Raw genomic sequence first — 14,050 nt, forward strand, 5'->3', positions numbered from 1 at the left:
TTTCTGTTATTTTCTAGAATAAATGAGGTTAGTTATATATACAGAATAAAAGCAAGGTGCCTGACGTACTGTCTCCGACTTGGTGAATGGAGCGCATTTGGCCGCTTCCATTTTTTCAGGCAAAATAACAATTGAAAGCATTTTGACCATATTGTTTAATTCAAGATTACGCTGCTGGTATGGCTGTGTGAACGTAATGTGAACTAAACTTGGAATGATGGAGAAGAAAGAAAGACGGGCCGGCGGGCGGGCGTGCGGGCGACTTTATATATGCGTCTGTAAAATCGCCTGGAAGTTAACACACGATAACGTCCAGCCAATGTCTTTGTCACGAACTAGGCTCTTGCTGAAATTGAAGGATACTTTGACTTTTCCAACATATATCCATATATATACTACTCTTTTTTTTTGCAAAAAGGCTCAAGTAACTTATTGCAAGTGATATTTTTGTTTTTTATGATTCAGTTGGATGAATGAACCCGTTATCGGCAAGATTTATTCGGTGCGGCTTATCTGTCTTCGACTGAGATCATATTTATGCCATTGGCAGTGTTTTTCTTTCTTAGTTGTAGAAAATAGATCATGGCCCATGCAAGCGAAAGCTCGAAGTCACTGGCTTCGCTTTTTTCAGTTGGATATTTGCCGCCATGGCACCGGCCGCATATAATTGGTATCGCTGGATCGAGTGGCAGCGGTAAAACCAGTGTTGCATCCCAGATAATCAGGACACTGAACGTATGTAATAATATCATTGCAACAGGACATTGGTTTTTTTTTAATAAAAATAGGTACCTTGGGCAGTTATTTTATCGTTTGATAATTTTTATTTGCCATTAAACCCGGAACAAAGAAAAAAAGCATTTGCAAAGTTAGTTGTTAACCCTCGCAGGCAACCAAATCCAAGTTTTTATTACTAAACGACAATAGTGAATATGATTTTGATGCACCCGAGGCTTTAGATTTTGATTTATTGGTTCAAGTTTTACATGGTTTACGAGCGGGGTAAAGAGCTTTTAAAGATCAGGTTTTTGTGAAATATACTGATATCGTACTCAAGCAAAAAAGTCGAAGTCCCGGTATATTCATTTGCGGATCACAACAGGTCGGTAACTACTGCGTGTAATTTGTAATTGAATTAGGTGTTGATAAAATAGGACAAGCAAAACAATTAAGATTTATGGTGCCAACGTGATCATTCTTGAAGGCATTTTCACTCTCTACGACTCACGAATAACTGATTTGTTGGATTTAAAAGTAAGATATGTAAGGACACTTTATTTCAGCCAAATACTCAGGTATTTCTCAGGTATTTGTCGACACGGATTTGGACATTTGCATGGCTCGGAGATTTCGAAGAGATATTATCTATCGCGGGCGAGAATTGGAAGGCGCAATGAAACAATGGTTTTCGTTTGTTAAACCCAATTTTAACAAATATGTTCGACCTGCCATTGAACATGCAGATGTTTTATTACCAAGGGGATTGGATAATACTGTGGCAATTGATATGTTGATAAAACATGTCCAGCGCACGCTGGCGTTTAAAAGCCTGGAGCATCTGAAATACTTGGATGGACTTCATCGGCCAGACAGCCAGAAACTAGATGTTGAGGAAAATACGCCAGATATAACTCGACTAGATAACGTGAAGATATTGCAGCAAACTGCACAGGTATTGAGTATGCACACGATATTACTAGATCGTGGAAGTTCTCGCGACGACTTCATTTTCTATTTTGAAAGGCTTATGGCACTTCTAATTGAAACTGCAATGAATTTTGTGTCATATCGCACAACAACGATCACTACAGCATCGGGATATAAATATACCGGGTTGAAGCCAGAGATGGATACCTGTGCTGTATCAATTTTACGCGCCGGCGCATGTTTTGAGACTTCGCTTAGACGAATCCTGCCTGAAACAGCGATCGGTAAGATCCTGATTCAATCCAGTTCTAATACTGGCGAACCATTTTTGCATTACCTAAATATACCACCAGACATCGCGAAGCGGTTTGTGTTACTGGTGGATGCGCAAGCCACTACGGGATCAGCGGCGATCATGGCAATAAGGGTGTTAGTAGACCACGGAGTTCTACCAACAAACATTTGTTTTGTAACCTACTTGGCAGACAAAAACATTGCAATTAAAAGAATTTTGGCTGCATTTCCTCAGGTAAAGATTGTTGTTGGCAAGGAAGATGACGAAATTAAGCAGAGATTTATCGACACGAGATACTTTGGAGCATAGGACTTGCATCAGCTTTTATTTTACAATATAGACGTGCCTGGTCAGAATACTAAGAAATATTATTTTGACGGCCAATAGGGGCAATAAATACATTTATATTCAAAGTACATGCATGAATTGAGCTTCGGAATCTCCGCAACCTCCGAACGCGCATTTTCCGGCCCTTTTGCTGTTGTTATGGGGACGATAGATCTTCCAAGTATTATGCGGGCATGTGTCGGCATGATCCGTGGTATACCATCCAGAACAAAGTATTCCGTGTAGTGCAGGCGCTAAAATAAAAACTTTAAAAATCCTTTGCCGATATATTTCTTGCCCGGGACAAAAGCCTTTATCGGCCGAAAGTCGTTCTCCACAAATTATATATTAGCTTTCGTTTTTTTCCCTATAAACTATACATATTCTGCATAGGAGGTAACTGGAGTTGCCTAATAATAAGGTGAAGTGGAATATATATATATATACTTGGGCAATTGTTTTTTTTTTTTTTTTTTTTTTTTGATATTGCTTCCTGTCAGTTTCATAATTGCACTTCATGTCGTCCGCCTCGTCAGACACTTCTTCCAGCCCTGCTGAACATCACGAAAATGGGTCATCTCAAAAGAAAATTCTTTTAAAATTCTCGAAACATGAAGAAAAGAAATTGGTAAAGAAAATTGACAGATATATAATGCCGCTTATTACCCTTCTTTTTGTTTTGGGCTTTCTGGACAGGTCCAATATTGGCAATGCTCGGATAGCTGGATTGGAAGAATCATTTCAGTTGAATTCTAATCAGTTTGATTGGCTTCTCACTGCTTTTTACATATCTTACATTGCGTTTGAATGGGTTGGATTTTTGTGGAATATAATACCAGCTCATATTTATGTTGCACTGTGTCTTTTCTCATGGGGTCTCATTGCGTCCCTACAAGCCGTAGTATTCAATTACCCTTCTCTTTTTATTCTTCGTTTTCTTCTTGGTATTGGTGAGGCTGCCTTTGGCCCCGGTGTGCCAATGTATCTTTCTTTCTTTTATCAGCGCAAAGAACTTGGCTTTAGAACCGGCACGTACATGTCTGCGGCGCCATTGTCGACTGCGTTTGCTGGAACACTTGCATATTTTATTACGAAAGCAGCTGATCGTACGCCTATTGACTCATGGCGAGTGTTACTGTTTGTGGAAGGATTGCCGTGCATGATCATGGCAGTCGTTGCCTGGAATTATTTGCCTGACAGGCCTTCAACTGCCTATTTCTTGGGCTTAAAGGACAAGCTTCTTGTGCGATCGAGATACAGAAGAAGAATTGAGGTCGAAGGTGAAAAAGTTGCAAATAGTAATGGTGTGCATGGCATCAAGTGGGATGAGGCAATTGAAGTTCTTCAAGACCCTAAAGTATACGTTACAGCGGTGAGTAGTCGCATGCACGCGCATGGTTCAAGTTTGGTTTTCTAATTTCATTCACAGGCAATGTTTTTTCTAACCAATATCGCATACGCATCTTTGCCAGTGTTTTTGCCATTGATTCTTAGAGAGTAAGTTGATCATTTCGCAAAGGATGGAGATTTTCATCGGTTTTAACACATTATAGTATGGGTTACGAATCCATTACTGCTCAGGGACTGTCAGCGCCTCCATATTTGGTTGCCTATTTTGTGGTGCTTATTACAACTCATTGGTCTGATAAAAAGAAATCTCGTTCTGAGTTCATTGTATTTCATGCTTCCATTTCAGCTGCTGGTTATTTCATTTTGGCTGTTTCTCGTAACACGCTCACTCGATATCTTGCTATCTTCTTTGTCGCGTCTGGGTTTTACTCTGTTGTCGCTTGCATCATTGTTTGGACCGTCAATAACCAATCATCCGAGTCAAGTAAAGGAACTGGAATGGTGTTGCTAAACACCATTGGCCAATGCGGTCCTCTTATTGGAACACGACTCTATCCTGACACTGATGCGCCGTATTACCAGCGCGGAATGTTCATTTGCAGTGTGGCAATGTTCACAGTTGCAATTTTGGCGATTCTATTAAGAAGACATCTTGCCAAATTAAACTCCCAATCAGTGAAAGAGGAGCGTTACCACTTGGTTCCCGATTCAGATGGCATCACTGAGTCTCCTGTTCCGTCCCTCAGCGATGACGAGGAAGATGAAGATGATGAAGATGATGAAGGATATGACGATGAGGACGGTGACGAGGAACTGTCCAGGTATGAAGTGATCTCTCAGGCTGAAGCAAGACAGCTGCGCGAAGAACACGGATTCAATATTGACATCATTGATGATGAAGGAACTGTCAATACGATTCTTAAGAATGGAGCCAACCTTGTTGTTAAAAAGCAACATGAAAAGTTTAGATACGTACTCTAGATATTCTTTTATTATGCAATTTATTATACAATTTAGACGTGAAAGGTTTATACTGCGAATTTTGGGATTTTTTTTATAGAATTATGTGGTTTGATATTGAATATTAGTTTTGGTTCAACAGGGAGTCTTGTTATTTTTAATTGGTATTGTTGACCATCAATTGGTAAAATTGAAAGAATTTTTTTTGATTTAATTATTCACAAATAACGATAAATATTTCGTAAGGGGGTTTAAATTGGTCGTGCAATAATTAATTATATTTGCTAAATCTTGAACAGAATAAAAATTTATAAAATTGTATGTGATGTAGTTTTATTTTTAATCTACAAACGAAATTATAAAAAAAATAAAAATAAAAATTTATAGAATCTATACATAAAACGTTAGAACAAATTCCTTAATATTATTAAAAAAAAGAATAATGAGTAATTTCATATAAACAATTCAGAAAATTGAGCTTTGGTATATGGTTTATCTTCATTTACTCAGAAGCAGAACTGATAATTATTTGTTTTCATCATAGAAAAAAATGTTCATGGAAAATACTCATTAATCTCATAAATTTTTTTTAATCTTACCTTAAAAACAGTAATCAGAAAGTATAATCAGCAAAACCTAAATAATTCTTTCATTGTTAGTATTATTGTAAGATCAATACTCAACGCTATCGATTATTGAATTATTCAGATGGTAGTGCATGTTTCTTAAGGCTCATGAATTTTCGCCAAAGAAAATTGTGAAAAAAATTCCTCATAATAATTTGACATAATCATTTATAAAAAAAAAAAAAACTTACAGTATTAAACAAGCGTTATAATTTTTTTTTTGTTTTGGTCAAGCTTTAAAAAACTATGAACCCAGGTTGATCTAAAATCCCAGTGTTAATAAAAACAATCCTATAATAAAAACGCATATTGCAAACAAAATGTCAAGCAAGCAAGATGATGCATCATAAACGAAGAATTCCTATTTAAATTTTCTGTCCTGCATGCGTATCACTCGGTTGTAAATGTTCATAATCCCTTGCAACATCTTCAAACCCGACATCTGCAATCGCATTGTTTGCCAATTGTTTTAAAAAAATTCACTTACACTTAACCACATTAGATAAATGCAAAGAATGTTTCAATAGTTCATGTCGAAAACAAGACCTCAAACTGAAATTGTGAAATGGGTTATGGGAAAGATCAGTTGCAAGAAAAATTTTATGGGTTCGTATTTAAAGGAAGGTAACCCGGCCGTTGCTAGTTAGGGTACGCAGGGTTAGGCCACCAACCATTTATTGCTTCCTCTATAACATGGGAACAAGTTAATCGCACAAAATGTACAGAAGAACCCAGTAGATTGCTTTAAATTTGCACTGATTTATTACGTTGTGATTCAACTAATTGATATTATTAAACATCATGTATAGTTAGTCCAACTTTACAATTTAATCATCTATATACAGTCACAAATGTGCCACGTGGTTGCATCTTATTACTATTCCAATTTCTCTGAAACCTTGGCCAAATTCTTTAGCCTTCGTTCAGCTTTCTTGGGAATAAATGGCTTAATGGTGGGAAAATCGTTTTGAGCCACTCCCTCGTAAGCAGAAAACACAAGATTATCCGGACCAGATCCACCATATCGTCTACTGGATTCCTCGCTGAAATTAATTCGTTCACGTTCAAAATCAACATTCCAACTAAAAAAAAGAAAGAAAAAAAGTTGTTAGTGAGCATATCGTATGAAACCCAAACCAGAGATGTACATACGGTGAAAGGTCACTTGGCAACTCTGGGAATACAAAAGGCTCGTCCATTTCGACAGTCATGTACTTATAAGACTGAGCTTTGAATGCACTGTATTTAATATTCGAAGTCACTCTCTTCACTGTTAACTTGTAAATATTGTGAAGATAGTCACGAAGATCGAACTTGTTAAAGTTTATTGGAACTTCAAATGTTGCCTTGTAAGGATCGTAATCGTCTGCATGCGGCCTTTTCAGAGTAACAAATTGGCTAGGAAAATGAACTTCCTTGTGACCTAGCCGAAAATATTTTGTTGTTACAGGTTCAATAGTTAATTGTCGCTCTCTTAACTTGTCAGCTTCCCGCTTGCGGTCGATTGCCTTCGTGGACGCAACCAAGGGCTGCACCGGATTCCGGTTTCGTTGCTGCCGATACAACTGCTGCAAAACAGTTGAAGAAGGAATCGAATAAATCGGTACTTTTCGAGGCATTGTTGTTCAAATTAGATCTTTATCCCTCCCTATGTTTTAATTTTGAGGAATTGTTTCAATTTATTTGCTTCTGCAAACTCGTCGGCCCGCAAATCAAAATTAAAGATTTTTGACGCCAGGGTTAGGGCTATGTTTTGTATGAGCAGTGCTCTTTCTTTGAATAGATTCTATGTATTGTGCATTAAAATATTACTACATTTACAATTTGACGTTCATTTTTTTGATCTTTATCAGCATGAGTTTGGTGTTCAAAGGGAACAACTTTAATGACACGTCCGGACGGCTTGGATAAGATGTTATGGCACTGTAAAAAAATTTAAATCAATGAAATTAGCATGCGCGCCATCGTCTTGAGAGTATGGGTGACGAAGGACTGACGGTTGTGCGTCTAAGTGAGCTTTACAGTTAACAAGGAAGATTTGGTAAAAGTGTCTATTGGGGAACAGTGGAGCACGCGAGGACTTCCATTCACTCGCGTCTCAGTCTTTTAAAGACTGATCCGCAGAAACAAAACAGCCACGGAGATAATACGGCGGGGCCGATGGACCACGTTCCCAGGTCCAATAACTGGCGGCAAAAATACGACGCACTTTTAACACCCGAGCGTCGTATTCGGATCATTCTTTATCAAATGTGGAAATGGTGGTATCTTTGGTACGCACGAGTGCGTTGTGATTTGCCGTAGCGACAGGTGTAGTGCTCATAATGGTGGAAAGAAACTGGCAGGACTTCCAAGTGCGTATAATAATTTATCCATGCTAAAAAGTAAATTAGGACACGCGCCACACACAGACAGGTTGTGCAGTAGCTACCGAGGGATTATGTACATCTTCTTGACGACGAAGAGAACAATTAAGAAGAAGCTCTCATTGACTTCCGGTTGATCTCAAAGGTTTGACGAGTCTTTGAAATGGTCTTCGACGCAGTTCCAGTCGCTCTTGATAACGAAAGCAAGGCGTCTGTACCATGAAACAAGAAAAGCCTCGAATATTTTGAAATGCCGGTGCATAGATAGACATGACACGGGTGTTTATGTCATCAATCTGGAAAAGCGCTGCCGTAGGATCGCAACTGTGCCCTACCACCAGGGTGCCGCCGTCGGGCTGGCGTACGAACCCATTGGAATGTAACACGGACGCGTTGTTCAGCGAAGGATGTGTTAGTTTTGGAAAAAAAAAAAAATATGAGAAATAACATGACAGAAAAGAAATGACGCAGTGCTCAACGTCGGGCCAGTTAGTCGCGAGATTTTGGGACATTAGATCCTTGACAGATCAAAGTCACATGAGTTGGGTGTCAGATTCCCGCACCTCAGATTGATCTGAGGCAATGGTAGGCACGGTTTGATCTTGTGGGGTAATTGAGGAAAAAAGCACAGGTTGACCTATGTAATGGCGACGGCGAAACAATAACGAAACGATAACGAGACGATAGAATAAAACGAGACAAGAAGACGCTATGGTTATAACTGGAACGAAAGTTTATAGGCGATAAACGAAATACTTATTACTTATCGATACAACAAAGATAAAACACTCATACCTTTATTCCTCCACTTCTCCACTTCTCCTTTCCTCCGCTTCTCGGTAACTCCATTACCCATTACCTTAATGCATCTCATGACCCATGTCCTGAGTTCTTAGCTCATCATCATCGACAGTATGCACTGTGATATCATGACTTGGCCTCAGCCCGGTAATATCTGACGCAATGGCAGGCACGGTTTCATCTTGTGGAGTGATCAAGGGAAAGGGCACAGGTTGACCTGAAGCACTGGGCCGAAATCATGGGATTTGGGGGTTTTTGGGAGCTGGATCGAGTCACCCGACGAGCTTGAGAGGACGTGGTAGTGGAGAGGATCCTAAAGCCCGCCGTTTCATGGGCGAGCGGCCCCGAGTCGGACTAGCTGTTGGTGTTAGTCTGAGCGTTAGCGAGAGAAGGTGCCGCAGACAGACTCCTGGCAACACGTCATTCAGATGCAGTTGCTGGAGGAGCGGGAATGGGAGTCGCATTTACCACTGCCAAAGGAGATTCACGGGAAGGCGTTTGCGCCTGCGTGGGGGCAAGAATGGCGGGAGTTGGCTGCTCAGGCTGAGGGGCCGACTGTGGGCTCTCTCTGCGTCTGAGGTAGCGTTCGCGCGCTTCCTGAGCTGTGGAACTCCTGCACGCTGCCGAGTGGTGAGATCTCTGATAACACCATCTCTGATAACACCATCGGCACTCAGGTGCCACCTTGCATGCCGGTCGACTGTGAAGAGGAGCATGGCAGTATAAACATCCGCATTGGCTGGCCCGTGTGTCGAGGCGAACTGGAAAGTCTATGACCGTATCCCTGTATGGGAAAGGAAGTCTTTCGGGGCAGGTTTGGATGTGACCGCACAGTTTGAGAACAATTCGCCACAGACCATCATAGCAATTGGGGTTTGTGGGATCTGTGTGAGGGATTGCCTCGATGATGGTGCCGTATGGAAGGAGCGCAGTTTTGAAGACGGCTCGGACTTCGTCATCTGATGAAAGAGGGGCAACGTTGTACACATTGAGAATTTGAAGGAAAGCTGCTTCTGCTTTGGTTGGCAGATAGCGAGGTTGAAGGGAAAGTTGTTTATTGGGGATCGTGAAGGTGTCCTCGGAAGCTGAGCGGTAGATGTCGGTTGATGTTAGAACAACCGATTATTTGGGCCTTTAAGTAATAATCTTGAGAATATATCAATAAATCAAGCCAAATCTAAACACTTCAATATAAACTATCAATATCAACATAAAAACAACTATACCTTGAGAATATTCAATTAAGATCCTTAGTCCTTTCTCGTAGCCGTGATGATGGGTAGTGTTTCATACCTCTGGCTATTCTCCTCTCTTTATAGAATATTCTCAAGTCCTATCTCCGTTCCTGATAGTCACAAGCGCTATCTCCTATCACCGCTCCTGGTAGTCGCAAGCGCTATCTCCTATCACCGCCCGCCGACGACGACTTGCCGACAATCGGACATCCCGACAGAATAACAGAAGTTGAGGTTATGACAGTTGAAGCGAAATGAATCGCGACTTGCTTGGAGACAGAGCGAGAGGCCTGAACGAAGAAGCGGGCAGTAGGATATTTAATTTTGATGGCATCAGTAACGTTTTTCGGCGAAACATGAAGCAGAAGCTGATATGAAATAGTGTCTGGGTAGACAGCATTTAGTGTGTTGTGGTGTTCGAAAGGCCGGCCACCACTCGGGACTGGCCCGCCAACAGCAAGACCTGCAATTGCCGCTTCGGCATACGACATTATGAAAGAATATAACGCTAAAACCCCGACCAAAGGATCGCTTCTTTCTGGATGTCCATACAAAGTATACATATCTGATGTATAATTCCGTCTGGGTTTGTTTTGTTGATTTTGAAGGGCAGGCTAGTTCCGACGGCTGAGGGTTAGATGAGCCATCTGGCACATGGTTTCCCATATCCATTCTGATACCGGGCATTCCAGAAATGCGTGTTCAAACCGTTCTTCATGTTGGAGACAGAGAATACAGTTTCCATGTTGCTGCCATCGTCTCTCTTCTGATGGAAGTAAGGGTGATTGCATCTGTGATGCCAGAATATTGAGTGAGAAAAGTCGCATTATTGATGTTTCCTCCGGGTAATAGTGTGTTAATCGGGTGAGCCGGGGCCACCAGCTTGGCCATGCTCCTTCCGGGATACTTCCCCGGTATCCATCGGGTATGAATGTGCCTGCTCTGGCTTGGATCCGACGCCAGGAGTGGTGGAATGGTCAAGCGTGAGCGCACTACCATCTTGGTAGGTAAACCATTCAGGTGGAAGAGCCACGTTTCCCTCCACTAAATTCTGTTGAGCTCACCAGACTGAGAAAGTCGGCCGGCTGTTGGAATTTTGTGAGTTCATCCCAGGCATCCCAACAGAGAAGCCATCTGTATGGAAGGTTTTCTCTAAGGAGGTAATAGAGAGCGAGATAATAATCATTTCTTCGGAAGATACTTGCCCTGGCCAAGAAGATGGTATGCCACTGGACATACTCATCAACACGGTTGGATTCTCGGTCCACTGTAGTACCCCATCGTTGGCGACAGGGTTAGAATAGAGAACGCGTGACGCGCATTTTTGTAATCATTGTGGACGTGCACGTAGCTGTGTAAAGACTGTAGTCCCTGCTTGCTCTTTGCCCTTTCAGCTGTAGTCGAAGGTCAAACAACCCAAAGCCTCCTTGTTCTGTAGGCAATGTCAATCGGTCTTCCGACACTTGGGGTCGCTTTTTCACCATATTAAATCATTTGCTGCCTTTTGGAGAATCACTAGTTCCGCTTGTTGAGCTGGGATGAACTGATCAATAAAGACCACCTTTGAAAAGTAACACATTTATAATCTGGCACTTTGTTTCTATAAGCAGATCATACATGGGAATACTTCTCATTCGCTGAGTGACTGCAGATATCAAGGGGCCCCATGTTTCATGGTATGTATCGTTCTTACCAGCTTTGACCCCGAGATAGCGGAAAGGGTCTCCACTGACCCGGAAAGAATTTTTTTTAATGTTTGGGAGGGGGGGGTTCCCCCGAAATACCCCTAGCGGGTAAATGTAACTTTTTCTATGGTTAATGTTGCTGCCCGATGCATTACAAGATGTGTCCAGGCTGGCATACATAAAATCAAATGCCGTTCTATTTGGAAAAGCGACGACAACATTGTCAGCAAATAATAAAGCATGAAGATTTTGGCCTTCAAAGGATAGCAGGGGAACTTGTCTTCTAATTAGAGTTGCCAGGGGTTCGTTGACAAAAACGTTGCCGAAACAACGCAAATTATGTAAGTGCTTACCTAAATAGACGTTTTGCTAAGTTAGATAAAATGTTTATAATTATCAATAATTGGTTGTATAGTGTAGTGGCTATCACACCAGATTTTGAAAATAAATCTTCTGGTAACCCCGGTTCGATCCCGGGTACGACCTTTCTTTTTTATTTTTGTTTTTTTTACGAAACAGATGAAAGTTTCCTAATGGATTTAGCGTATTTTTTTGAATTTAATACGCAAGATTTAAAAACATAATTTAAAACATGATTCCTGATTATAAAAGAAAGACATCACTTTGATAATAACGATTGGTGTTAATAGATAGATTCATTGCTTTCCTTAAACAGTACATCTAATATAACCAAAATACAAGCCAAATTTTATCCATAAAAATGAAAACCAATAAAATTACCTATAAAGGGCAAAAAACAAAAATAAAAATTTTAAAAAAAATGCATTTTTTATGACGATATGAAGACTATTATATATATACCTTTACAGGCTTAATATCTGTTCATAACTGTTCTTCCTTGATCACTTCGACCAACCTAAGGTGATAAAAGTTAGCCCGTAATTTTTGTTTAAAGTCGTAAAAATAATAAAACCAAAGGTAACAACTTACCAATCCAAGCCTTCTGTGAGTCCTTCGCCCTTAATCGCACTGCAAGCAATGATACTCCAACTTCGATCTTTCATAGAGACTAATCCAAGTGCCTGAGAAACTTCTGGCGCAGTCATTGCTCCCGGCTTTAAAAGTTTCAAAATCATGTTATTAATATTGTTTCCTCGAATTAATATTTATGCTAATTAACTAACCTGGTCCTGTTTATTCGCAAATACCAGCAGTGCTGAATCAGCGAGTTCATCTTCGCTTAACATCTCATTAAGTTCTTCCCTGCATGTGTTCAATCTATCCCGATCGGTCGCGTCAACGACAAAAATCACCTAAACTCTTGTCAGAAGTTGCCATCTATGGACGCATGAAATTCTCTGTTTTGGACATACCGCTGCTGTGTTTGCATAGTAACATCTCCAATATGGCCTTATACTGGTTTGTCCACCGAGATCCTTTTTAAAAAAAAAAATATTAATAAAAAAAACTTGACGGTAATTCATCACTCCATGATGATGCTTACCCAAACATTAAATTTTAAATTTTTGTACGTCAACGTCTCGACGTTAAATCCAATCGCTATGATTTATAAGTTAGTGAACATGAGTAGTAGTATTCCATTACGTACTTGGCACGGTTGTAATGACTTCACCAATCTATACCAAATCATAAAATATTAGTCTTGTACAATAATACAACATAATGCCAGTCATTCATACTTGTAATCTGTATAAAATTGTTGTTTTGCCAGCACCATCCAGCCCCAAAATTAAAATTCGTATTTCCTTTTCGCCTCCCCATAACCGTGATAATACCCGTCCTAGGACCTGACCTGTGTCATGTTAAATTTGATATTTTTGTATATATTATTTAAAAAAAACATGTTGATATGAACATACCCATCCTAATGGGTGATGTATGCTTCTTTGAGGATGGTGATTTGCGTACGATGACTATCACAACGGAGTTCGATGTTAATATTAGAGCTGTACTATGTTATAATCAATTAGTTAGTAATATTAATTATTAACAATCATAATTGAATACAGAAATCCAATTGTTTAAACAACTTTGTGGGTTCACGAAATCCTAATGGAGGCATCACAATTATTAAGACCTCGTATCAGTGCTATATGTAACATGCCCCGTCGATACAAAATATAAAAAACATATAATTTTTACCTTATTCTAAATGCACCAATCCACAATCCAAAAAAAAAAAAAAATAAAGATAAAACAAAAAGCAAATATTTAACAGTATTTGTCGAAGTAACGTGAATCTATAATTATTCGAGATTTGTCAGTGCGCAACAGCTTACACAAAGAAAGGGACACGTACCCTGTGCGCACGCGCCTAATTGTATGTCATCGCAACTCATAAATCTCAATAGAAACTAACATGCATTTGCGCCATATTCTATTAAGCAAAAGCGTAGGAAATTAATTATTTAACAATTACTTTGATGTAACCATGTATCAAAAAAAAAAAAAAAGATGTCATATTAGAACAAATAAAAAAACTATGCAATTAAACCATAAACAAATAAACAAGGAACAAAACCCCATATTGCAAATTATAAACCAGCAACCATTAATCAAAAAAACATAAACCACATGCAGAAGACTCTTATAGTGCAAACATAAGCACCAATATGCATATCTTCAAAAAACTGAAAACAAGAAAATCATTCAGTGATAGCCACTATCTGACCATGATGCTGTCCTACGTTCTCCTGAGCCTGTACTACACCTCGCTTGATGGCAAAAAACTCCACAAGCTTTTCCGGAATTGGCACATAATCACTAAATTGAACAC

At 39.8% G+C, this 14,050-nt stretch overlaps 5 protein-coding genes and 1 non-coding gene across 6 annotated transcripts; 3 read left to right on the forward strand and 3 right to left on the reverse strand.

The window, feature by feature from the left end:
* The first annotated feature begins 161 nt into the window (after positions 1-161).
* V1514DRAFT_331351 (uridine kinase family-domain-containing protein) lies at positions 162-2,580 on the forward strand. The gene is made up of 6 exons (XM_066927667.1): positions 162-735; positions 789-868; positions 928-1,002; positions 1,058-1,102; positions 1,155-1,254; positions 1,307-2,580. Exons 1-6 carry the CDS (start codon positions 583-585, stop codon positions 2,249-2,251), a joined length of 1,398 nt encoding a protein of 465 aa, XP_066783113.1. The 5' UTR covers positions 162-582; the 3' UTR covers positions 2,252-2,580.
* Positions 2,581-4,900, forward strand: V1514DRAFT_307243 (major facilitator superfamily domain-containing protein). The gene is made up of 3 exons (XM_066925692.1): positions 2,581-3,641; positions 3,699-3,766; positions 3,823-4,900. Exons 1-3 carry the CDS (start codon positions 2,787-2,789, stop codon positions 4,598-4,600), a joined length of 1,701 nt encoding a protein of 566 aa, XP_066783114.1. The 5' UTR covers positions 2,581-2,786; the 3' UTR covers positions 4,601-4,900.
* A 1,039-nt stretch (positions 4,901-5,939) lies between these two features.
* On the reverse strand, positions 5,940-6,889 carry V1514DRAFT_331360 (mitochondrial 54S ribosomal protein uL23m). The gene is made up of 2 exons (XM_066927668.1): positions 6,358-6,889; positions 5,940-6,287 (listed from the first exon to the last, which is right to left on the reverse strand). The coding sequence occupies exons 1-2, from the start codon at positions 6,822-6,824 to the stop codon at positions 6,083-6,085; spliced, it is 672 nt and encodes a 223-aa protein (XP_066783115.1). The 5' UTR covers positions 6,825-6,889; the 3' UTR covers positions 5,940-6,082.
* Positions 6,890-8,392: 1,503 nt separating this feature from the next.
* Positions 8,393-10,098, reverse strand: V1514DRAFT_357363 (uncharacterized protein; the record flags this gene model as incomplete). Its single annotated transcript, XM_066929661.1, has 2 exons — positions 8,393-9,457; positions 9,783-10,098. 2 exons carry the CDS (start codon positions 10,096-10,098, stop codon positions 8,793-8,795), a joined length of 981 nt encoding a protein of 326 aa, XP_066783116.1. The 3' UTR covers positions 8,393-8,792.
* Positions 10,099-11,697: 1,599 nt separating this feature from the next.
* On the forward strand, positions 11,698-11,778 carry V1514DRAFT_t55. The gene has a single exon. It is a non-coding gene; the product is annotated as a tRNA-Gln (tRNA).
* Positions 11,779-12,135: 357 nt separating this feature from the next.
* V1514DRAFT_342911 (ADP-ribosylation factor family-domain-containing protein) lies at positions 12,136-13,137 on the reverse strand (the record flags this gene model as incomplete). Its single annotated transcript, XM_066929122.1, has 8 exons — positions 12,136-12,169; positions 12,244-12,368; positions 12,438-12,566; positions 12,627-12,689; positions 12,758-12,813; positions 12,863-12,890; positions 12,954-13,066; positions 13,134-13,137. The coding sequence occupies 8 exons, from the start codon at positions 13,135-13,137 to the stop codon at positions 12,136-12,138; spliced, it is 552 nt and encodes a 183-aa protein (XP_066783117.1).
* Between the last annotated feature and the right edge of the window lie 913 nt (positions 13,138-14,050).

This window comes from Lipomyces japonicus (genome assembly GCF_038497905.1).
Source record: "Lipomyces japonicus strain CBS 7319 unplaced genomic scaffold V1514scaffold_21, whole genome shotgun sequence".
NCBI lineage: Eukaryota > Fungi > Ascomycota > Lipomycetes > Lipomycetales > Lipomycetaceae > Lipomyces > Lipomyces japonicus.